The 25,162-nt window shown below is 39.1% G+C and overlaps 1 protein-coding gene and 1 long non-coding RNA gene across 5 annotated transcripts in view; one reads left to right on the top strand and one right to left on the bottom strand.

Moving 5' to 3' along the window:
• Positions 1 to 25,162, bottom strand: part of ULK2 (unc-51 like autophagy activating kinase 2) — an 82,408-nt gene that overhangs the window by 44,462 nt on the left and 12,784 nt on the right. For all 4 annotated transcript variants that reach the window (XM_038537031.1, XM_038537032.1, XM_038537033.1 and 1 more), the window contains exons 4-13: positions 22,879 to 22,911; positions 22,554 to 22,590; positions 17,663 to 17,836; positions 16,702 to 16,775; positions 14,914 to 15,015; positions 13,698 to 13,756; positions 12,181 to 12,263; positions 8,599 to 8,646; positions 7,912 to 8,000; positions 2,350 to 2,521 (exon numbers count right to left, since the gene is read on the bottom strand). In XM_038537031.1, coding sequence (XP_038392959.1) covers positions 2,350 to 2,521; positions 7,912 to 8,000; positions 8,599 to 8,646; positions 12,181 to 12,263; positions 13,698 to 13,756; positions 14,914 to 15,015; positions 16,702 to 16,775; positions 17,663 to 17,836; positions 22,554 to 22,590; positions 22,879 to 22,911 — 871 coding nt within the window. The remainder of the gene's footprint in view (positions 1 to 2,349; positions 2,522 to 7,911; positions 8,001 to 8,598; positions 8,647 to 12,180; positions 12,264 to 13,697; positions 13,757 to 14,913; positions 15,016 to 16,701; positions 16,776 to 17,662; positions 17,837 to 22,553; positions 22,591 to 22,878; positions 22,912 to 25,162) is intronic.
• The window catches only part of LOC119871861, a 54,964-nt gene that overhangs the window by 21,216 nt on the left and 8,586 nt on the right, over positions 1 to 25,162 (top strand). The gene's annotated exons all lie outside the window — the stretch shown is intronic.

The following is a 25,162-nucleotide window of genomic DNA, read 5'->3' as shown; positions in this document are numbered from 1 at the left end:
TTATACAGGAAAATACAAATATCTATCAAAACACTTTAAGGAAATCTAAATAAATGGAGAAACACATACTCTTCTTTCTTTTTAAGATTTTATTTAAATTCAAGTTAGTTAACATATAGTGTATTATTAGTTTCAGAGGTAGAGTTCAGTGATCCATCAGTTGCATATAACACCCGGGGCTCATGACACTACATGCCCTCCTTAATGCCCGTCACCCAGTTACCCTATCCCCTACCTCCCTCCCCTCCAGGGACCCTCAGGTTTGTTCTCTATAGTCAAGAGTCTCCTATGGTTTACCTCCCTCTCCATTTTTATCTTACTTTATTTTTCCTTCCTTTCCCCATTCATCTGTTTTGTAAGAAACACATATTCTTGATTTGACAATTTTATATTGTAAAGATCATTAACTACACTATACAGGTCTTATAAAATCAACACAATTCCCATCAAAATCCCCAAATGGTTTTTGTAGGATTTGTCAAGCTGAAATTAAACTACATGGGAGTAAAAGGGGGCAAGAGTAGCCAGGGTAATTTCAAAGAATACTAGAATGCTCTCTACCATCACCAATTCCCACCATCTCACACACACACACACACACACACACACACACACACACGCACTTAAAAATGATTATAATGTAGACACATAGACCAATGGAAAAGAAAACCTTAAAACAAACCAATTCTTTATGTAAACCTGATATGACAAGTCTACCTATCAGTAGAGAAAGGACAGAATATTCAATAATAAGATTTCTACCTTATTCCATTTACAAAAGTGAGTTCCAGATAAAATTAAATACAATAAAAAAATCTTTAGAAGATACCATGATTGCATTGGGGCAGCGTGGCAGAGACTGTTAGCTGCCTACAACTTGTCTGTACCAGTATTTTATAGATTTGAAGTTGACAATTTCTAGAGTATCCATGTGGAAGAAACTCTGACATAAGGACATCTGTTACAATACATTTTGAATAGTGAAAAGATAGATATTTTCTAGGTAACCCTCAGCAGAGAAATGGATAAACTTGTGGGTTTAGTTGCACTATAAAATTTAGATGTTAAACTACATACACATTTAAATATGTATCTAGATACATAGCAAAAACATGAAAAAAAAAAAAAACAACCAAGCTATAGAAACGTTCCTTATACCATTTACTTAGAACTGTAAAAACACAAGAATACTGTATGTTATTTATAGATAAAGACATATGTGGAAGCATAAAAAAAAAAAAATCTACAGAAAGAATTTACCTCTGCCAAGAGTAGAATGAGGAAAAGGGCTTTAGCAGTACCTAGAACATTTTATATCTTTAAGAAAAGACATCTATAACAATGGCAAAACATTGACATAAATAAAATTAGCATGGTGGTGATCTGAGTATCTGCTGTATTACTTCCTGTTCGTAATATTGCATAATTTTTAAAGTTCTAATTCCTTTTAAAAAATAGAATGAAACCACCCTATACTGGATTTTTAAAGGTAACTCCCAGTGGTCAGAGCACTGATCGTGAACTGCCACCTACTCCTGCAGCTCCGTCTGTGCCTCTCTGTCCCTAGCCAATACATCCCAAAGTGCACTTGCTCTAGGGATGATGGCCTTCACAACACTAGCACCGTGCCTAACAGTAGCAGCTATAAAATCGGTATTTGACAAACAACTACATAGACCCCTTGATATGAACTTCTCCAACCATCTGTACTTGCACATGGTCAACTTGATACCATTCAACTATCAAAGTAACCAAATTTCTAGTTTTTCTGATCCTGTTCCTTCACCACCAAACCACAGTTCCTTCTTTCTCAAGGGTTCTAACTTGTTTTCTGCAGATTTTCTGGTGCTCTTCACTATTCCTTAGAGCCCTGCCCATATTTAGTCAACTTGGATTCTGCTTCCTTTATAAAAGTTCTTCCTATATATTTATGAAAACTCATTCATGACCTCACACCAGTATCTTCTGAAGGGCATCCAGACTGCTTTTAACTCCCTTGACTCTAAGGTTGTTTTTGCAAAAGAGATCTTCCTTTAATTCCTTTCCTTAAATTTAATTTCTCCCATTCTGCTGACTTTTCTATTTCTTTCTGTTTGCATACAAACAGAATTTGAGATAAGTTTCCTGCAAACCTTTCATCTACCTTCAGAATCCAAAGTGACTGTTTTGTGGAAGATGACTGAGCAGATCTTAGAAAAGCAGGTATATCATTCTGGGGATTCAAACAACTAAGTAAAGTGCCCAGTTGAAAAGGTGCCCTCCCCAAGAGAGCATGATATAAAGGTTAAAAATAAATGCTAGTCTAGTAAATTAAGAAATATAATGTGTACAAGTAGAAAAGATTCTCACATGAGTGGTCTGACGAGATGTTGTGTGGAACCAAAACAAAGTCATCCGTGTCACAAGAAGAGTTCTTGCTACTAGTACTGGCAGAATCTTTGGACACTTGTAGGTAGTTGGGAGGACCCAATGGTGGGGAGGATAAGTTTTCTTCCTGAATATGCTGCATATCTGGAAGGGACTAAAATTAACAACATAAAATTAAAACTGGCCTAATAATAAAATGCATGTCAGAATAGCCATTAGACTAAGGAATACTGTCTTCATAAGAGTGGGCATAAAGTTCAATTCCATCTTAAAATTAAAAAAAAAAAATCTCTTCAGAAAATCTTTCCCTTAGAGAAGCACAGTTTCAAGTGTCTTTGTATAAAGACTTCTCAAATGGTTTTCAAAAGTGATACTTAAAAATACAGCATACCACACATCATGTACATGTCTGCCTCTCCTGAAATTTCTGAGGTGTGTTTTTATCATCTCATCACTCCCAGTGTCGGCTCCTGGCCTAGCAGGGCAGGTACTCAGTAACTATTCATTTGATGACTAAAACACAATGTCCAGGGACTTTGGACTAATGACAGCCTGTACATGTTTTAGAAGTTTTAAACCTCCAAAGAAGAACATATTGTAAACAGGAAAGCAAGACACCATGATATGTAAAAAAGTGAATAAACCAATATGGATAACTGCATTCAAACCTAGAGAATCATGTACGCTCGCAGAAAGAAAGATCTGGAGAACCTTATAGGCTGCAGGTATGTTCCTTTTGTTCCTCTTTGTTAGGGGGAGGAGTGGGTTTGTAGGACATAGGACAGGAAGGAAAGAAAAGCATATAAAATGTATAAACAAATAATTAGATGTAAGCAGCTATATGTTCTTTGGCATTTTCCTAGTTCAAGGACTCAAGTGACACCTCTAATTAAATGTCTTGATTACATAATGGTTTTCTCAAACAATAAACTTACTAACTTATTGTGTTAAGTCCCCTATGATCCTGTTTAACCTCTGTTTCTATTTAAGGAAAAATACTACACAATGCCCTTTAAACTTAAACCCATGTCTTAAACACCCAATTCACTGCTAGTGCTCCTCCAAATGTCACAGTGCAATGAAATCTGTGTCAGATCTCTTATTGTGTGTGACACACACATGATATACAATCTCATCACATTTTCAGGAGACCTTTTGTGTCAAGGTAATAAAGGGAAGGGGCAATGAAATACTACCATGACTGATCATCTACCATGGACTAGACACTATTGAGAGCTTTCCACGTCTTACCTAACCCCAGTCCTGTTCTGAAACCCATTTCATATATGTATAAATAAACAAAGCTCCGAAGTTTAGGGAATTCGCCCAAGATCATGCAACTAAATAGCAGTCGAGATGTGATTCCTAGCATCTAACTCCACGATTTCTTTCCACTGGTTTGGGTGGGCACTTTCTCAAGCTCTTCACTGCATTTGTAAAGTTGGTGCCCCCACAGCATCTGAGTGGAAGGGATCTTCTCCCCCTGGTCTCTCCACTGTGCCCTAAGCCTATTCCCCTCTATGTCCTCAGAGACCCGGACCAGCTCCCCTCTGCCCCTGATGCTCTCATCCTCTCCCTCTCCGCTGGCTTTCTCCCCCTCCGTGCATATACACCTTCCAGATTCTCACACCTCAAATCCCTGCAGTCCTCTCAATTGCCATCTGCTCTCACTTCTCTACTTTTTAACAATGTCTCTTGAAATGATGAGTCCTCACAGACACAAGCTCCTCACCTCCTATGTATCGCTCCACCCACCATAATCCATTTTCTGCCTTCATCTGTCCAACGAAATGGTCTTTATTGGGCTTACCGTTAATTAACTCCCACTGCCAAGTCACGTGGACACATGCTCTATTTCTTAAGTTACCTGCACTGCCGACTGTTCTTGACACTCTACCCCTTCACTCAGTGCCCCTGCTTCTCCTCCCACTTCTTAGTCTCTTTTATGGGCACCTGCTTCTCACTTTTCCCTTAAAGGAGAGGAAGTGGAGTTCCCCAAGGTGCCACTCTGGGCCCTCTGCTACTCACATTTTTATACTCACCCCAGTGACCACTCCAACCCTCCTGCCTTCAAGTACCACCTCACCTCTGCAGCCTAGATCTCTCCAGTGAGCAAGGGACTAACTCACCACCTTTCTACTGCAAAGCACTTCTTCCCACACTCTCTTACTGAGCGACTTCATCATTATCCATCCATTCGGTCTCCAGTTCAAGCAATTCCAAACCCTACAAACTCTACCATTCTCTTACCTGGCCTCCATCTTCCCCTTAGCTCAGACCCTCATTCTCAGAAAAACAAAAAAAAAAATAATGTGTGAGAGTCTGCAGTGTTCTCTTTCTTCTAATAGACCACTCTACTCTCTGCTAGTCTACCAGTAGTACTAGTCTACTTCCACCCTGTTTTTAGAAGAATCTAGTGGGTTACAATACACCTTCACCCAAAACCACTCAGATGGTTCACTACAGCCAAATCCTGTCACGATATAGCAGCTCCCTGCCTGACTTTACCTCCCCCTCCCCACACCACCAATACTCTCTATACCCACCAGCCTGGACTGCTCGGAGAAGCCTCGTCCACAGAACTTCCAGCAATGATGGAGAAGTTCTACATCTAAGCTGTCCAGTGTGGTATAGATCTACTAGCTATAGATGGCTATTCAACACTTGAAATGTGGCTAACATGAACAGGAAAAAAAATTTTAATTTCACTTAATTCTAGGAAATTTAAGTGGGCATGGGGGTTACAGAGTCCTTTCAGTGGGTCATGTTTCCATGACTTCATGAATAGGGATTCCTCTGCCTACAATACCATTCTTTTACTAATTCACTTTGCTTAGTCTTTCTTCAAAACGCAGCTCAATGCCCTCCCCTGAGCAGCCTTTCTGAGCTCTTGACCTGATTTCATGCTCTCATTCACATTCCCACAGGCAATAAAGAGGCATACACATATGCTTCTAACAATGATTGATTTCTATCTCTTCTCCACACAGCTAAATTAAAAGCTCCTTAATGTAAGCTCATTTATTACTATCATTACTATCAACCAGAACCTTACGCTAAGTAGGTATTTAATAATAAATGTTATGAAACCAATAAATATTCAAGAAATATTATCTAAATAGCATTTAAACTATAGCTGGTATCATAATTGAAAGACAGATTTGGATTTTTTTCCTTTCAAAGATTTCTCTGGGATAAAGCAGCAGCTGGATATTTGTGTGAGAATATAAGAAAGAGAATGTTACATGTGCATGCCTGTGTGTATCAACCTTCCATATGAGAATCTACTCCAGCTGTAGGAAGGAAGGGGACATATGTACAAAATCACCTTACTTTTGTTAGATTAAAATAAAAGCAAGGCCTACTAAACCATCTCAGTACCTGGAAATTATACAGAAACATTCTTGATTTCCTTTTATTCCCCAGCTTTCCTTTTTCCTTTTTTATTTTTACTTCAAGCATTACGGTGTTGTTTTTTTTTTTTTTTTTTAGCTTTTTTTTTTAAGTAGGCTCCACGCCCAGTGTGGAGCCCAATATAGAGCTTGAACTCACGACCCTGAGATCAAGACCTGAGTTGAGATCAAGAGTTGGATGCCTAAGGGACTGAGCCACCCAGGCACCCAAGCATTAGCTCTTAATAAAGGCCTTCTAAAAATAGTTTTCCCACCAAAGTTTTTAGCATCTAAATACACCTCTTCTCTGCCTCCAGCATGTCCTCACTCCTGTTAGCACTCCCATCTCTTCCCCAGCAGCCCAAACCTAGCTCAGTATGCTCTTTCTTCCAATGCTACCCCACCCAACAAAAAAAACCAAGTTGCCCACTTCAATCAAAGCAATTTCCAATTCAATGTCCCTCCTACTGGACCCTCTCTTTCTCAGTCATTCTACAAACAGGCTCCTTTATTCTGGCTTTCCCACAACTCTCCCACAATTAGATTCTGCCCTATGGCTCCTTTCTCAAGCATAAACTCTGCTTTTCATCTCATGTATCATGCTATATCAAATATAGACTTCATAATAATAGTTACAGTTCATCGCATACTCACTATGGCTGCTCTTTTCAACCAAAGGTTCATGAAGCCTGTGTTACCAACGAGGGAGCCATAGCTCAGCTCTGGAACTGACTTGACCAAAGTTAAAAGCGAGCAAGCAGCAGGGCCAGTGCCGAAGCCAGCTGTGCCTGGCTCCAAATAAAGCCAACTGTCTTTCCATGTCATTACACTCCTCTACATGTCCCCCTAGCCACTCCAAATCCAGTGTTTTCTTATATTCTAGACTGAAACAGGAAATACACAACATTTTTTTTTCCTCTTAGGGAGAAGAATTCATGAGGATCTAATGTTAAGTCTTACTAGCCCGTCTGCTTTTCCTACTTGGTTTAAGCCTGTAGGGTTGTGCAAAAAAGGTGTTTTGCCAGTTTTAGGACTCGTCTGCTTGTGAGAGGCTGGTTCAGCATCTACTTCAGCTATGGGCTGCTAGGTTTCCCTTGAAAATAATAATAATAGCAGTTGCCACTTACTAAGTATTGTAAGTACCAGACATGGTAGTAAAGTGCTTTTGCTCATTTATCCTTAAGAAACCCCATGAAACAGGTCAATCACACTCACTTTGCATATGAGAAACAAGCTCAGAGATTAAGTCATTTGTCCTGGTCAATGTGGCAAGAGAGGGATGTAGAAGCTCCCAAGCCGCATGCTCTTAAATCTCTGAGGTGAAACCCGCTAATTATACAAACACTTCCTTTTATGACTGCCCCACCCTCCACCAGCAGAATTCAAGAAATCCACGTCTACCAGGCTAATCTGGAAAATATTCACAATAGTGGACACAAGAGCCCTTGGACCTTCAGCTTATGGGTAAGACTCAAGGTCACAACCCACACTGCAACAGAGATTTGGGAGAAGGGTCAGAAGAAGGCAAAGTAAAACCCTGGGAGAGTGGAACAGGAAGAAGTAGTGACTGGAAGTGACCAGAAATTGTCAGGGTCTAGAAGAAGCACTGAGGTTGGATGGAAGAGAGCCATGGAGAAAATGGCCTGGAAACTCCAAGGGAGGGAAGAGGCTGGTGTGGAGCAACTCCTAAAGGACTGATAACCACCATTATGGGAACTGAGGTCAGAGGAATGGGCTCAGAGGTCACTCCCCACCACTGGTAATTCTATGTACTGAACAGATATCCAAACTGACGTCATAACAGTTGGAGAAAATAAACAATTTATTACCTATCTACTTGTAATGGGTATGTTTTACAATTATCATCCTTTCCAACCCCCTAGGGCATGAAAAGGTGAGAGCACCATACTCACTGTTCAGAGGAAAACGGACCAGAGAAGTGACATTTCTTGCTGAAGCTTACACAGCTAAGTGAGGGCAGAGGTCCAAATCTAGGTCCATCTGACCCAACAATGATGCTCTCTCCCAAACCTCAGCAGCACTAGTAAACACTGTCCATAAAAAGGATATCCACAATGTTTTTGCAGGCTCCATTATGAACAGAGGTAATAGCCCTAACTCTGAAATTATTTTTAATAAAAGCAAAACTTACTGGTGGAGATGCAAAGCGACAAGATGGAGAGCTACCACAGGAGCTTCCAGAGACAGAGCCAGCGTACACGGGCACTGGGACTGGGCAAGCTGGGGGATGAAACACACGAAGAGAGATACCACCCTGTAGTGCAATTATACGGACTGTCTCACAGAAAACCTGGCAGAACTACGACATCTTTGTGCCAACCAAAAATTCATTCACCTACTTATTACAGCTCCCAAGGATAAAACTAAAACTGCTGTAATTACTAAAACTGTTTCAATTTGGATTTGGAAAACAAAAAAAAAAAACTGTAATTAAATAAGTATGGTTACGGGTATTGACGAAAAACTCAATGAAATCTTAAGAGGCACAATCGAAAATTAGGGATCCCTGGGTGGCGCAGCGGTTTAGCGCCTGCCTTTGGCCCAGGGCGCGATCCTGGAGACCCGGGATCAAATCCCACGTTGGGCTCCCGGTGCATGGAGCCTGCTTCTCCCTCTGCCTGTGTCTCTGCCTCTCTCTCTCTCTCTCTCTCTCTCTCTCTGTGTGTGTGTGACTATCATAAATAAATAAGAATTAAAAAAAAAAAAGACCTACTTTGCATTTTTAAAAAATCGAAAATTTTGTAACACAAAATATTAATTTTTCTTAAGTCTACATTCACTCTGCAAGTAAAAACACACAAAAAAATTAGGTACTCACATTTCTTCACTGGAACTTGCTCAAGAAAAGGATGGCTAAAAAATGCTTCTGTAATGAAAAAAAGAGAATGCAACTCTTAGACTGATGCTGGCTAGCAGACAGGTTAATCTTGTGGATATCTTTGAGATCATAAATAATTGTTAACTTCTTTATGTAGCCTCCATCTCCTTCCACTGCAAAAGCCTATTATTTTTATAAATCTATAAAAATGATCAGATTATAAGTCATTATTAACGAAAAATTGGATATAATAATTGTAAATTTTGCAACAAGTGCATTCCAACACAGCAGGCCCCGAGCAACCAAAGCAGCTATGTGCTCTGACATATGCTGCCCTCGCATAGACAATCCCATGGAGGGCTGTAAGCAGGCCCTTGCTAAGCACATACATCAAGCAAGGCTGTTGTTAATTGTTCTAAGAAGCAATCTAGGCAACGGATTTATACAATATATCCGATCCTTCTATCCCAGAGAGATATTCCAACAGCTGGTTTCACATTTTTTTTTTTAAAAAAAGCTGTTTAGCCTGATTTAATATTTTGGCTATCCACCAAGGAGAAAACCTACACAATAAGCCTGCTAATTAGATAAAGATAAATAAGCAGGTGAGTACATGGCTGTTCCTTATTTTACTTTCTTTACTTTCCTATGTGTATAAAGTATTTCATTATTTCTTTACAAACCCACAAAGATAATCTCATCTGTCATGAAGTCCCAGACCTATATGCTAGTAAATCTCACAGAGCAGGCAAGAAGGCAGCACCACACCAGTGTGGGGGGTTTAAATGAGCTAATACAAGACCAAGGAAAGCTTAACTCAGGTCCGTCTAACGAACGTATCTTCCTCTGAAGGGTCCTGTGAGTCTCACTGAAATAAATCACCAAAAGTCACTCAGAGTATATTATCATTTATATAACCTGCTAAGGAATAGAAGTGTGGAGGGTTTTTTGTTTTTGTTTTTGTTTTTTTAACTGTGGAGGGTTTTGAAGAAAAACATGAGTTTTCTATCCAAGATCATTTTTAGAACAAAAATTAATATACATATACATAAATTCTAGTTTGACATATGAGATTTTTTATGCTGATTTTTATGGACATAATAGGGATAAAATAGAAAAGATATTTTTAAAAAACCTGAACGCAAATGCTCTGAAACCACATTCCAAATCAATTGCTATGGTATGGAAAGTATACATTAATATAATCTATCATTTTAAAGCTATTATTGATGACTAAGTTGTTTCAGTATTGACTGATACCTCTCATGGTTATAGAGTAACTCTCTAAATTTAATCTCTCACTCTGAAAGAAAAAAATATTTACCAAGTGCATGTGCTGAAATTTAGTTCCAACTTTACAGAATTTTAAGAAAGTACATATCCAGACTATTTCACCTTGTCCCCTATATGGAAACCTCTAGAGCTGTTGTCAACTGAGGGCATTTGCTAGAACAAAGAACTGCATGCTTTACATACCAGCTTATTTAGTACTCACAAACTTAATGCACGGCATTATCTTTCCTTTTATGGACAAGGAAAAAGCACATAAAGGCCATGTATCTTCTCTAATGTCAAAGAGCTAGCAAGTTGAAGGACTAGGATTCAAACTCTGGTCTATTTTATCTAGAAGCCTATGTGGATTTCCGTAATACACATGAACGGACCAAAACTCTGAACTAAGTTTTTGCAAATCTCTATTACTATTACAACTAATTACTATCAGAAAAATCACTTTTTTTTCTAAAAATGCAAGATCAAGGTTAATAAGCATTTTCATTGAACATTGCTTACAGCTTTTCTGGTCTGACATTTAAATTTAAGTCATGGTGCTTTAACGTATGGTTGGTAAGAATAAGATTGATAAGAACAATCTTTTACATGACATTGATAAGAACAAGTTAACAAACTGTCCTCCAAAGAGGAGCTGAGACCCAAACAATTTCAGGGAAAAACATTTCAAAGCCTTCAAGAACTGGATAATCCCTACAGTATTAAGCATTCCAAATTCTCTCATTACACAAGAAGTGGAAAAATATTATTTGAAAAATAGACTGTTAGGTTAAAATACTTAGAAATGTTTAGCTCTAAATGATTAAATTATAAAAGGAGAAAGGGGGCAGCCCGGGTGGCTCAGCGGTTTAGCGTCTGCCTTCGGCTCGAGGCGTGATCCTAGGCTCCTGGGATAGAGTCACGCATTGGGCTTCCTGCATGGAGCCTGCTTCTCCCTCTGCCTGTGTCTCTGCCTCTCTCTCTGTGTCTCTCATGAATAAATAAATAAAATCTTTAAAAAAAAAAAAAAAAAGGAGAAAGGCTCAAAATCAATGATACGGCTTCTGCCTTTAGAATCTAAAAATCTAAAATCATAGCCTCTGTGGAACAGCCAGAGCCTGTTCTCGGGCAGCCCTACAGCGCTGGTGAGAACCAAGCTTCAGAAGGGTTGCCACACACAGAGCTGCGCCTCCTTGTCTCTCAAAGCCCCATCTTTGAGGCTGGATTGTTTCTCCTCCTTTCCTTCCTTCCAGTTCTTCTCCCAAATATATCCCCAGCCTAGATTTCTCCTCTGAACCCCAAGTGCCCTTTTGACATCTGCACCCCTATGCTGAATGCATGTGTTCCGTCTACCAGGTCTAACCTGAGCTCCTGACTCTCCCAGAACCTGCTCTGCTACACAGCCTTTCCCGTGTCCGTAGCCAACAATTTCATTGCTTCACGTGCTCATGCCAGAAACCCTGGAGGCATCTTTGAGTTCTCACTCTCATATCCAATTCATCTGTACCTCCCGCTGCCTCTACTTCCAAACAGACCCAGGATTCAGTGGACTCCTGGCCACTTCTGCAGCTATGATTCCAGCCTAAGCCCCTTCATCTGTCCCCTGACTGCCCCCGCCCCAGCCTCTGTCCTCCCCCTACCTCACCACCTCTCTCCACAGTCTGTTCGCAATGGGCAACCAGAATGATCCTTTTTTAAAAACATCGGTCAGATCCTATTATTCCTCTGCTCAATTTCTCCCCATCACACTTTGAGCAAAAGCCCACGTCTTCAACTGGCCTTCTAACTGTTTCTCCAGTGTACATGGCACACTCCCAGCTCTGGGCATCTGTACTGGCTGTTCACTCCGCCAGGAAAGCTCTTCCCCCAGACATGCACACCGCCCACTCTCTCACTATCCTGCTGTCCATCAATCAAGTCTTTATTCAAAGGCCACTTCCTCAGAAAAGGCTTCATGGAACTTAAACTTTCAATCTCTCCCCCATTCACATTTCCCGTCCCTCTTCTTCCCTAGGGCACTTATCACCTTCTATGTGGTGCATAATTATAGTTTATCATTTGTTTGTCTCTCCTCCCACAAGAATATGTGTTACATGAAGACAGGGATTTTCTTTATCATTTATTACTCTATTCCCTATACCTAGAACACAGCAAGCACTCAGTATTTACAAAATAAGGGAAAGAAAAAAGATAAAGAAAGAAATTGACTTTAATTCTCTTCTGAAAACTCTATAGTATCTTTTCAAATACAATCTTTTTGGGATACACAAAAATCAAATTAGAAAGCGTACAAAATTTGAAAATATTACTTACCAAAGTCCATTCTGTCTTTCTGGTTTCTCTGAAGCAAACCCAAAAGGAGATTAGCCAAATAAGGTGATGTTTCTCTGGGAATACTGGGAGAAAGGAAAAAAAAAAAAAAAAAAAAAAGACTCTAAGTGGTGAGTTTAGACATATTAACTACATGACTTTTGCCTTCATTATGGTAAATGAAAACGTAAATATAATATGCAACTTCACAAATACATTTTATACCAAGAAGATCATGGTAAAGCCTCATTCCTTATAGGAGAAAAACAAAAACAAAACCCAAAACCTAAGCAATTGCCTTTGACAAAGAATATCCATTCGGGAAGATTCCTGCATTGCACTTATTATCTGTTTGAATATCTGCAGGAATAAAGTACTTCACAAGCACAGTCTTGAGTTTTAACATATCTTCAGCTTGATTCTAATATCTGCTAGAGTTCTCTATTAGAGAAAGAGCCACCTCTAATTCTGCCTACAAAAGGGCACAGCTTAAACAAATACAAATGAGAAATAATACAGCTTCCTAAAATCCATTAAGGATAAACCAAGAGAAAAATAAGTAATAGGAATATGCAATTCACAGAATAAAAACTACAAAAGAACATTAAACAAATGGAAGACTGCCAACTTTACTAGTAAAGAGAATAGTGCAAATTAAATTAATAGCTAATTGGTCCTCTTCTGTTTGTGAGACACCCAGTCTGATAACATCCCATGTTGGTAAAAACGTGGGGAAACAAGCACTCTCTTCTACTGCTGCATGGCCAATTTGGAGGGCATACCTTTTGGTCTAACAATTTCATTTCTAGGAGTCCATCCTAAAGAAATACACAGAAGTGAACGTACACACACACACACACACACACACACACTTTTCACTAAACACTGTTTGGAGAAATAAAATAATGAAAACAAGAATCTGACTAAACAAAATATGATACATCTAATCACAGAACTCTATGAGCCATTTAAAAGGATAAAGTAGTTCTCCATATCCTGTTGCCCAACGATGTCTAAGATACACTGTAGAGTAAAAAACGTTGCAGAACAATTTCCAAAGTTGATGTAATTTGTATTGAAATACGTGTGCATAAATACATAAATATAAACACGTGTGTATAAATATCGACATAAGCATTCAAACTCCCATGGAAGAGATATGGAAAGATAACAAAACAAGCTTGTATTACGCTAGAGAGCAAGGAAGGCCCAGGGAGGAACTGACCTCCTCACTCACACACATCTGTTTCTGTTTGCATCTCCCTCCCCTCAAAGAGCACATAAAACTTCTGTAGTTTTTCCTTTTAAATATACTTTACATTTTAAACAAGAAAAAGAAAATGGTACAGCACTATCCAGGAACCGATGATACACCAGTAATTCTCTGATTTGTTGCTATAATGAACATTCTCACGTTACCATCAGCTGAAAAAAGATTCAAGAACGGAAACCAGTAAAACCCAGAGCTCAACGAATGTTGTGTTCACAGACAGTAAAACCCAGCAAAACGGAACACGTACCTAGGCATTAAGCTTCTGTTTTTTTCATAAAACATCCTTAGGTCTTGAGGACTATTGGCCTGTTTAAAAAAAAAAAAAAAGTTTTATTTCCTAAACAGGGGCAAACAGTTCAAATCATGTGATCCATGCTCATCTTATTGCTAGACAGCAGACATTCTGAACCTGAAAGCCGTGGATGGTGCAAGGAGCCACAGATGGACACTAGAACTCAAAAACCTCTAGACCTGAGTGCAAAATCTGCGTATCTAGGCTTTGTGTATCTTTGCTGAGGTCAGCCTCTCAGAGAAGCCTGAAACTTAGGAAGAGTTAAGAACCACTACTCTGGAGGTTACCCAGCCCACCCAACCCATACATTCTTATTGTGTAAAATTAGGGTATATTTTACCTTAGGACCCCCAATGATGCAAGCCAAGAATGGAGCTGTGGCTACCTTCCAATCCCTCCCTGGCAACTGGCAACAAGCAGCACCCTCCCAGTAAGGGCTGCTGGATTACCAAAGCCACTCCTCCACTGCCCCTCCCCAAACAAGCTAGACTGAGAAACTGAGTGTCTAGACTGGCTAGGGCACTGATTTTATATTATTTTCTTGGACAGATATGTTTACTTTGCTCCAGTTTTCAGGTTCAAAAAACCTCTTGGTAACTGGGCAACATGAACTCAGGAGGAATCATCCTGATTAGTTCTAGAGGGACTCTTTCTGACAGGATGTGAGGACAGTGGAGAAGAGGGAAGAGTCACTCAGAATAATTTCCATAAGAACTGAACTATCACCTCCTTCTTACCCAGCAGTGGCAGGAATAGAAAGCTGGAGATGGTTTCCAGCTTTTCTTCCCAGCCCAGGCCTAGCCCTCACATGGAGTCCAGGGCCCCCAAACCAAGCTAAGAAGCTAAGCGAGAGGTGATTATCACTGTCATACCATTTCCCACCAGGTTGTCAGTCCTGACCCTGGCTAGTTTTCACTAGCCCAGAAAACACAGAACAGGCTTTATACCCAGGCCAACTACAAAGGGAAGGCAAGTGAAAAAATAAAAATAAAAAAGCAAAAGCAAAAGATGTTCTGGCTCGCTATAGCAGCTTCTGCCTGTGACAAAATCAAAACAAGTCACAAGGGAACCAAAAACGCTTTTTTCAATGTATCCCCTGTTTCATAAATCAAAGGCAACTGTGAAACGAGAAGATCCCAAAACTGAGCACATAAGTAAAAAGTCAGGCTACCTGAAAAGGTGGTTTTCCAACTAGGCATTGATATACCACTGTTCCTATGCTCCACAGGTCTGCCTTAGCATCATAATGTTGAGACATAATAACCTCAGGAGCCTGGGGATAAAAACATTGCAGACACATGCATGATGTTATTTACATAATCAATACCAAAAAATTATCTGGTAAAGGTCACACATGCTCCTAACAAAACTACTAAAACAAGATCACACTGTGACATTTCCTTAATCAGATGATTCTGCAGTGAACTTAAACCACATTTGTACCCTGGGATTTACTGGTAAATCTCAAAAACAACATTGCCTGAAAAGAAGCAATTTATAGAAACAAATATTTCTATATATTATATGGACAGTAATACAGTAAGAGTACTAAGGCTATAACAAAGAAAGATACACACCAACTACAGGGCAGAGGTTACTCCGGGGTAGAAGAGTGGAAAATGGGAAGAGGGAAAAATTTAAAGGACTTGGGCTATTGCTGAAATATTTTATTTCTTTCTAGAAAAAGAAAAAAAGATCAAGGCAAACATGGCCAAATGTTATCTTCATTAAATATGGACAATAGGTACATAAGTGTTTGCTGTATTACTCCCTTTCTTTCCTGTCATTTGAAAGCTTTTAAAATAAAATACAAACTATGATGAAAATACAATAAGAACTGTCTTAAAAGCAAAGGCATTTGTTTTCTCTGCTGCTTTGTTACAGCTCTTTTCCCATCTCTCACTAGGTGTTGCTTTTTAAAAATACCAATAATCCAGACAAACATTAAACAGAAATGTCAAACATGCTCAAAGCCCCTGAAACTTTATTTTCCAGGAATCCCATTTTTAGTAGTCATCCCTGGTAAGCTTCTCACTGATTTAGATCAGAGAAAATCCTTATTGAACATAAGCCCACTTTAAACTTAGAATTGAGATAGGTACATAGATTTACTTTGCAGAATTCTAAAGCTCCATAATTAAGCTATTTCCAGGCTTGAGGCTTCACATTGGTTTGGAAGTTTCACAGCCTTGTCCTTTCAGACATAGTAACATCCATACGGAAGGATGAAGGGGAGAACTAAGGTTTTTCAGGTTTCCCTGTATGTAACACTACTTGAAAAACCTTCTATGATCCAGGAATCTTGCCAAGAGAAATAACATGCAAGAGATGAACATGTTTATCTTAGAGGTGAAGAAAGATCCCCAAAAGGGTTTGTTTTTTTTGTAAGTTTTCCCTAATACTACATATCAACTATAGCATGACCACACTTCATCAATTTGTGTTTTCATTTAATGTATTCGGAAATTTCTACTATTAATAACTTTTTTTTTCTTTTTAAACTTAAGCTAAATGGACTCCATGCTGGGTGTGGAGCCTACTTGAAAAAAAAAAAAAAAAAATGGGACACCTGAGTGGCTCAGTGGTTGAGCATCTACCTTTGGCTCAAGTTGTTGTGATCTCAGGGTCCTGGGATCGAGTCCCACATCAGGCTCCCCTTGAGGAGCCTGCTTCTCCCTCTGCCTATGTCTCTGCCTCTCTCTGTGTGTCTCTCATGACTAAATAATCTTTTTTTTTTTTTTTTAAAAGTAACTAATGGGTAAGTGATTAACTTTTTACAGTTCACTATATTAAAGCAAAAGATGACTTACAACATTATCAATAGTATAATCAGTGTTGGTAATATAAATAACAATCTAGACTATCCATAAAATCACATCTTACTTGAAACCAGCATCATACTTAAATTCCAATGCTAATGGCACTGTACTGTACACACGTAAGGACAAAAAACACTCACCATGTACATTGGGGACCCACACAGCGTTGCAGCCATCATGTTACTATGTAGATAACGAGCAAACCCAAAATCCGCTATTTCACAAAATAAAAAGGAGAAAAACAAAGTATACTTTACTCACACTTAACACAGAATGTATCTTCAAGACACAAGAGGGCACAAAGGAATTATGAAAAATTTGCAGCTTATTGAATAAGTCTGTCTGCCAAAGAAAAAAAGTTTGTACCTCAATTTCGACAAGCTAAGACCTAGTAGTGATCACCACCTGTACAAGCCACTGCTCTGCCAGTTTTATAACTAAGGAGCAATCACTAAGCTTTGGGAGAGAAAACGCTCATTGTAATAAAGGATTCATTAATACATCTCTCACTAAATATCAATACCAGGTATAGAATTTGAATCGTTTTCTTCCTTCTCCAGATCTGGATGTAACATACGTAAAATCAGAAATTTCTTCAAATACTGGTAAAAGAAAAATTGGATTTTTCTTTTTTAACAATGAAAAGAAAAACTTAAAAAAAAAAATACCCTGTATTACAAACTGCTTCAAATAATTGTGAAAAGAAAGGCTGAAAAAAAAAAAAAAAAAAGAAAAGAAAGGCTGATCTAAATGGTCTCCTAGATCCCTTGGGTTAAAATCCCATGAGCTGTAAAAAGCTGGGGTTACTCAACTGTTGCCACTATGGTTATACTAACTGCTTCCCTCTGATGAGAAACAGAATAGGGTTTGCTGCTGGGAGTCATGTTTGGAGTTCCTAACGCAGGCCCCTTGGGCCTGAGATTTAGCACATGCTGCTAGTAATGTAAAGGGTTCCCATACCTAAATGTACTTCACAGAACTCAGTGAAAATTTCAAGAGTACATCAACAAAATCCATCAGTTTAATACAGTTGAGCAAAAGTTATCTGAACGACTGAATCTCAAAACTGTCCTTTGCATAAAATACTACATGGCTATTTACCTATTTTGATGCGAATACCACTGACGTTGGACTTTCTGCGATTGGCATATGACAGCAAGATATTCTGTGGTTTGAGATCCCTGTGGATTATTCCTTTGCTGTGCAGAATTCGCATGGCAGCTGCGATCTGATGCAGAAACACTCTAATCGTGTCTTCACTAAGAGTTCCTTTAGCTGGTAGAAGAGGAATCGCACAAATATTTAAGCACACACAAAATCAAATACCATCTGCATCTTCCATCGACAGAATTAAGAATACAGAGGGAATAAAGAACTGGGATTCAAATTTTTTTTTGTTTTACTCTAACAATTTAAGTCTATGAAAAGATATCAGACACCTCAAACATTTCACTTGATTTGTATTTGTATCTCCTGTCTTCACCAGGGTTTTTCCCTTTCCTGTTTTTACTGGTGAAGCTGTCCACGTTACTCTGAACACAACAGGTACTCAGCAAATGTGAGGCCCATCGAGAAGCCTAAAAAAATTACTTCTCCTTCTTACTAGCCAAATATCTGGGATAAATATCCATATTTAATTCTAGCCATTAAATGAGCACAAATTAAAAACAGGTGAAATCTCTGAATGGGAGACTGGGACTTTACCAGCACGTGTGTCTGTCAGGGATCTGTGTTCCCACATCGCTCTCTCCTCACTTCCCTGCAGCAACTCTCCCACCCCACCACAGTATCTCCTGTAAGTAGACACCTATAAGAAGGAACATTTCAACTTGTTTTCACTTCTACAGAGAGACATTGTGAACATTACTGGAGGGTGAACGCTACAGCGTGTCTGTGCGTATGCCGGAGCACATCACGGTTAACAGCTTAATCTGGAGTCAGGCTGCCTTTCTTCAAATCCCAGCTCCTCCACCTCCTTACTGGGTGACCCTGGAAGAAGAATGCTCTGTGCATGCTTCCTCATCTATGAGAAGCTGTAAACAGACTCACTACATGGGGTTCTTGTGACAATCAAACAAAATAGCACCTTTAATAATGAAGACTTTAGAAAAAGCCTGACACAGAACAAGCACTCAAATATAGTCAGTACACAAATATAAACTTTTTATTACAGTGGATCTAAAAGTCACAAATGTGATTCCTTGAATCTACATTAGGGATTTAATATCCATGACGCTATCTACTAAAACTTTTGTGAACATAGCTCTGCCCATACCACTCTAGAATATGTTCTATATAACCTTTCCATATGTAATTAAGAAGTCAAAGATACTATGCTTGGAATAAATCATACTGTCACTTAAAATCAGTGTAGACACATTACAATGACATTTTATGTCTTTAACACCTTCAAATAAGATAAATCCCCATGGTTTAAAAAACTCAAATACTTTTTCTGGGGAGGGCTGTTCTTAGCCTATCCTCCTTTTTTATTCTTTGGGGCTTTTTTCTTGATGCTTACTAAAAACAAACAAAAAAATCTAAATACACTAAAACATCAAAAGTGGTATCTTCCATATGTCATCCTTTGGAAATAAACACAGCTAAAAATATGGAGTGTATGCTTCCAGACTTGGTGGGTCATACCAATGAGTAGATCTTTATTTTTGTAATGTTTTACTTAATAAGTTACTTCGCAAAAATTAAAATGGACAGCTTTCTTTTCCATTTCATTCATTCACATTTTAATTCTAGGGCTCCTTTAAATGACTGCAGCTGCTTCACACTTGAATTTTTTCCCCATGACATTCAACTGAATATACTCAAAATTTATTTGCTTCAGAGTCCAAGCAGCTGTTGGGGATGGCGGGGGGCAGGGTGGGGGAAATGAATGATCTAGTTTAAGCTGTTTCTGAACAAAAACTATAGTAAATATTCACATAGTTCTATGAACATGGAATGCACACTTCTCATCACAATCTTATAAACTGAATTTCCCATGTTACAAACTTCGTATTTTAAAGGCATGGCCAACATCAAAACTCTTCCCAAATAAATGAATTCTTGAGCAAGGTAGGCCCAGAGGGAGTAGGCTCAGCCAGAGGTGCCACACTGAAAGTATTCTGCTAGAATTCACGTTAAAGTACGACTTGATAATTAAAATTTGTTAAAACTTGCAACCAGAAGAATTTGTTTTCTATCTTTTGAAAATGTGAATGGCATTTTACTTATCAAAGCAAATAAAAGGACTACATGATCATGTTGTGATATAATGGCATTAGATCATCTAGACCAGTGCTCTCCAAAAGAAACATGTGACCCACATACATAATTTTAAGTTTTCTAGTAGCCATATTTCAAAAAGTAAAAAAAAAAAAAAGGTTTAAATACTATATATTCAATCTAATACACACAAAATATGATTTCAACCTGTAATCAGTATGATACTTAATGAAATATAATCATTCTCTTCTTTGAAATGTTCAAGATCAAACATGTTCACGTTTACAGCACACCTTCAGACCAGCTCACATTTCAAGAGGTCTGTAACCCCATGAGGTTGCTGGCTACCATACTGGACTGTTTAACTCTCGAAAATTACTTGAGGTCCAGATTTCTTTTATAGGTCTTTACGAGTGTTTTCAAACTGCAAGGGATTCCTTTAAACACTGTGGCAGAGAGGGACCAGAGCTCTCCCTGGTTAAATGACTTAACCAAAAACACAGCAATTAAGTGAAGAGTGGCACTGTTGGTAAACCAGCCTGCTTGTCTGACTCCCAATATTCAAGCTCATGAACTCCTCCCTCTAGGGTCTCCTGTTCTATAACTCCTGCTCTGAAATATCAAATACAAAGTTCAGCATCATGCAGAACACTGCCCTCAGAGCTGACTTCAGTCTGCTACACCAGTAACAGTGCCTCTGTCAGAGAGTAGGACTTGTGTTAATGAGGGAAGCTGATATTCTAATGAGGGCACTCAATCTGACCCCAGGGGAAAGGTGCTTTTATCCGGATCACTGAGAACCTCACAGAACTCGAGTCACTGAGAAGGTACAAACAGGGTGTTTTCTAGCTTGAACTTCTTTCGAGTCACTGAGAAGGTACAAACAGGGTGTTTTCTAGCTTGAACTTCTTTCCACCAGCAGTGAATGAAAACACTGCTATCTACTAGTAAATGACATTTTGAGAAAATCTTTTTTTTTATTTAATTTTTTTTTATTTATTTATGCATGAGAGACAGAGAGAGAGAGACAGAGACACAGGCAGAGGGAGAAGCAGGCTCCATGCAGGGAGCCCCACGTGGGACTCGATCCTGGGTCTCCAGGATCAGACCCTGGGCTGAAGGCTACGCTAAACTGCTGAGCCACCCGGGCTGCCCTTGAGAAAATCTTTTTACCAAATTAAGTTAAAAAAGAAAAGAGAATCTTGGTTAGGAAAAACAAAAACTACACATGAAAGAAACTACCAAATTCAAGCTAACAGTTTTCTCTAAGGGGGGAGGACAGAAATGAGACCAGGGCAGGGTTTACATATAGCTTAGACTGGTTGTAATTTCTTTAAATGGGGGGCGGGCAGTACCAGTTTCCTCCCATCCTCCCTCCCTCCTTCCCAACCATCAACTGGACAAACCCATCTCCCCAGTGCCTCCCCTAAAGTATGCTGGCTTCAAGAGGGCTGGGGGTGGGGGAAGTGGTCCTCCAAGGCCTTTGATGGAGGGTGGGGCTCAGCAGGCAGCACCTCCATGTGAGGAAAGTGGAGGAGGCCGGAAGCATCCCCCCGCCCCCCCCGCCCCGGGGCAGGAGCTCCAGGGTGGCAGACTGGGTGGCGGGGTGGGGGGTGTAGGCATTCAAGGAGTGTCTGGTCCCCGGTGCCAAGGAGTAGCTCCAGAGCCACTGCACCCACTGCAGCACCAGGCAGACACAAGCCTCGGGCAAGAACCCCCAGGGTTCTTCATATTGATCTCTATTCGGCTTTTCAAAGTCAGCAATGTTTTGTATTTTAAAGATTCTTAAAAGCTCACTTTGATCACACTTCGATTACTAGGTGAAACTGAACATTTTTAATATGTTCTTGTAAATTGTCCATACCCTTGTAAGTATACCTACTGATGTCTTAGGGTCACCATCAACTGCCGCGATTTAAAGGTTGAGATTTTTTTGCATATTTCCTTTGCATTTTAAGGGATGAACAAGTAGATGCTGGCCTCATCTAACACCATTTTAAAAAATACTTGTGGGAGGGATCCCTGGGTGGCGCAGCGGTTTGGCGCCTGCCTTTGGCCCAGGGCGCGATCCTGGAGACCCGGGATCGAATCCCACATCGGGCTCCCGGTGCATGGAGCCTGCTTCTCCCTCTGCCTGTGTCTCTGCCTCTCTCTCTCTCTCTGTGACTATCATGAATAAATAAATAAAATTTAAAAAAAAAAATACTTGTGGGAGACACAATTTGATCTGAATGCCTTATATCCATCCTATAGATATACATTTTGGATACAGAATTTCAAGCACCATCTAGTACTAAAATTTTACCTCTGCCACAAAATAATTTCAATGTTACTTTTAATTAATCCTTTGTAATTTTTTAATTTATAAGAAGAGTCACATTAATAAACACATTCTTAGATATATTTTTACATTATGATTTTTTTATTTTGAAAAGGACTAATGGTTCACTGCTGGTAATGCAGGAGAGTCTTTTGAAGAAGGGAACTATTTGTTTTTTTTTTCTCCCTTGGGGAGAGGACCCATCTCTCAAACCCTGCCAGAGAGAGGCACACACAAAGTAAGCACTTATACACAGGTTTAGGAATAAAACCACAACAAACAACAGTTGGGCAGCAAAGTCATCACACTTAAACAAATACACAAATATTTATTGAATGTTTCTATGCAAGTGCAGAAAACAGAGTCAGCATTATTTCAGAAGTAACTCTCAGGATTAAACAAACTACAGTAACTATCTCTATTGAACATCGACAGACAAACAAAAATTACCTTGCAAATAATCTGCCAGGTCTCCACCATTGCAGTACTGACACATAAAAGAAAAAAATAATTAAAATAAGAAAACTGATTCAAGATTAATTCAATCTATGATCAATTAATTTTAATTAAAAATAGTTCCTACATAATGTAAATCTAGTCTGAAAAACATCAGAATTATGGTAGCAAATTTAATTATATATTCCTTATAAAGTAGAATCTAAATCACTAAATGGACTTTATTAATTCAAAATTTCCCATAATAATCTGTCAACTTTAAAGTATATATTAATCAAAAGGAATCTGAAATAAATTAAGCAGCATGTATACTACCTACCTCCATCACCAAAAAGACAGAGTTGGGTAATTCCTGAAATGTAAACAGTAAATATAGAGAAAAAATGAATCATAAATTCAAAAAATAATGACAATTAATAAAAATACTACACTTGTTCATTATTAAACAAGTAAAATAAAATCACAAAACCTGTTAGTAAGTGATATTTAAAATCCCTACCACAATAACTTAAGCATCTCAACTTCAAAGCCAAGCCAAGTTTTGATGACACTAATATGGTCATTACATTCAATTCTGTTCATGGAAAAAACTAAAGAAAGATTCATTGTTTGGTCATAGCTATGGTAAATTTGTGGGGGAAAGAAGGGTAGGATTCTCTGGTCCTCAAAGAAGCACTTCCACTTTGAAAAGTTTATGTTTTGAGCACTGACTTGATAATCCTAAAACTCTAAATGTACAATCTGATTTCTGGAATACATGACCCAGGATGGTTAGTTTTTCTAATTCTTGTGTTTATTTGGAGGCAATCACATTATCTGGGACTTGCTGGCAAAGACATTTATTTCTTCACATATCTTGGTAACAGACTGATTTTTAAGGAACTGATTTCAGAAATTTTACTAAGTCTTTCAAAGTCCTATAGCTCCAGATCTGTTGATCAAAGAGTAATTCAAAGACTAGCTTCTTAATTCTTCAATAGCAATGCTTACAATGTTAATTCAATTTTAAATTGTACTTCCTATAGCCTAACTTGAGGCAGTGTTCAAGTGTGATTCAAGATACAGCCCTTCCCAAAAGCACCTGGCTTCATTAATATCCTAAATTCAAGAATGAGGAGTTCTATCAGAAGATAAAAGCAGAGGCGAGGCAGTATCCCTCAGAGTGTGGTGCAAGAACCAGTGCTAACCATGAATTATCTGGGACTAGCCCACAAAGAGAGAATTACAGAAATTAAAAGTAAGAAATTTTAAAAGGCTTCAAGCAATTTAACAAAATAAGTTTATGTCTGCTAAACCTAATAATAAAAACTTTGAAAAAAAAAACTTTGGAGGTTTGTAGGTCCTTTTTTTGCTTCATTTTTACAACAATTCCTTTTTATTGGATTTTATAAAGTATCAGTTCACACACAAGTTAGACATAAAAACTGGTGTCTCAGCACTTCTAGTCTAGAGCACTTCTGTGCAACGAGGAACACTGCTCTCCGGCCTTCTGGCTAAGATCAAGTGTGCAACAAGGAACAATACAAGGGGCAGCCACAAAGTGGTTCCACAGTGTTCACCAAGAGTCTGGATGCCACAAGTCAGGACCTGAATTATGTTGTGCAACTTAATTTCACTTAATTCTCCAGAGGACTAGACAAAAAATTAAAACACATGGTGCCCAATTCTTTGAGCCCCACACCTCCGCCCCCACAGGGAGGCATATGGGAGTTCAGAAGAATGGCAGTGCCTTCTGCTCTCTGCTGGGAACCAGGAACCACAGTCCTGCCCAAGCAGGATCACATATGGCATGGACAGCCAAGTTGGAAGCCTCAAACAGACAGCTGGTTTCCCTAAACAGCAGCACACCCATGAGCAGGAAGGAAGTGGAGAACCCGTCAGCTCCTAGCAGGCTAGGAGAGCAAGTCTATAAGAAATACTTATTTCCTTTAATCATAAACAAAAACAAAAATATGCCTCTAATAGCTAAATCATCTCTTTGGTGAAAAAAAAAAAAAAAGTCTTAGATTTAGCCATCTAACCTGATCAAACCCAGACCAAAATGCCCTAAAAATACGGAGATATCATTAAACCAGTAACTTTTTTTTTTAAAGATTTTATTTATTTATTCATAGAGAGACACACACAGAGAGAGAGGCAGAGACAGAGGCAGAGGGAGAAGCAGGCTCCATGCAGGGAGCCCAATGTGGGACTCGATCCCAGGACCCCGGGATCACGCCCCGGGCTGAAGGTGGCGCTAAACCGCTGCGCCACTGGGGCTGCCCAAACCAGTAACTTTCAACACAGTTTTCTTCTCCCCAGGTAGGAAGCCCAAAAATATCTCAAATCAGTATTGCTTAATCAAATAATAGTACCAGATCCTAAGTACTGAAGAGAAAAGACAACTAAGAATTCCTTAGGGAAAGCTGAACTGTTCACTAGACATGAAGACATTGAAAGAAATATTTTAACATCCTTGATTTCTCATGCAAATCTTCTTTTGCCGCCCCCCCCCCCCTTAAAGCAGTACAAGTCCCCACGGGTTCAATCATTTTCTCTTGAACACCCTCCTCCTGAAAGGCTCCATTACAAAACAGTGTGCCTCTCTTAAGTGAAGCACTTAA

The sequence above is a fragment of the Canis lupus genome, chromosome 5, assembly GCF_011100685.1.
Source record: "Canis lupus familiaris isolate Mischka breed German Shepherd chromosome 5, alternate assembly UU_Cfam_GSD_1.0, whole genome shotgun sequence".
NCBI classification, from domain to species: domain Eukaryota; kingdom Metazoa; phylum Chordata; class Mammalia; order Carnivora; family Canidae; genus Canis; species Canis lupus.
The sequence above is the reverse complement of the archived record's forward strand: the minus strand, read 5'-3'. Positions and strand labels throughout refer to the sequence as shown.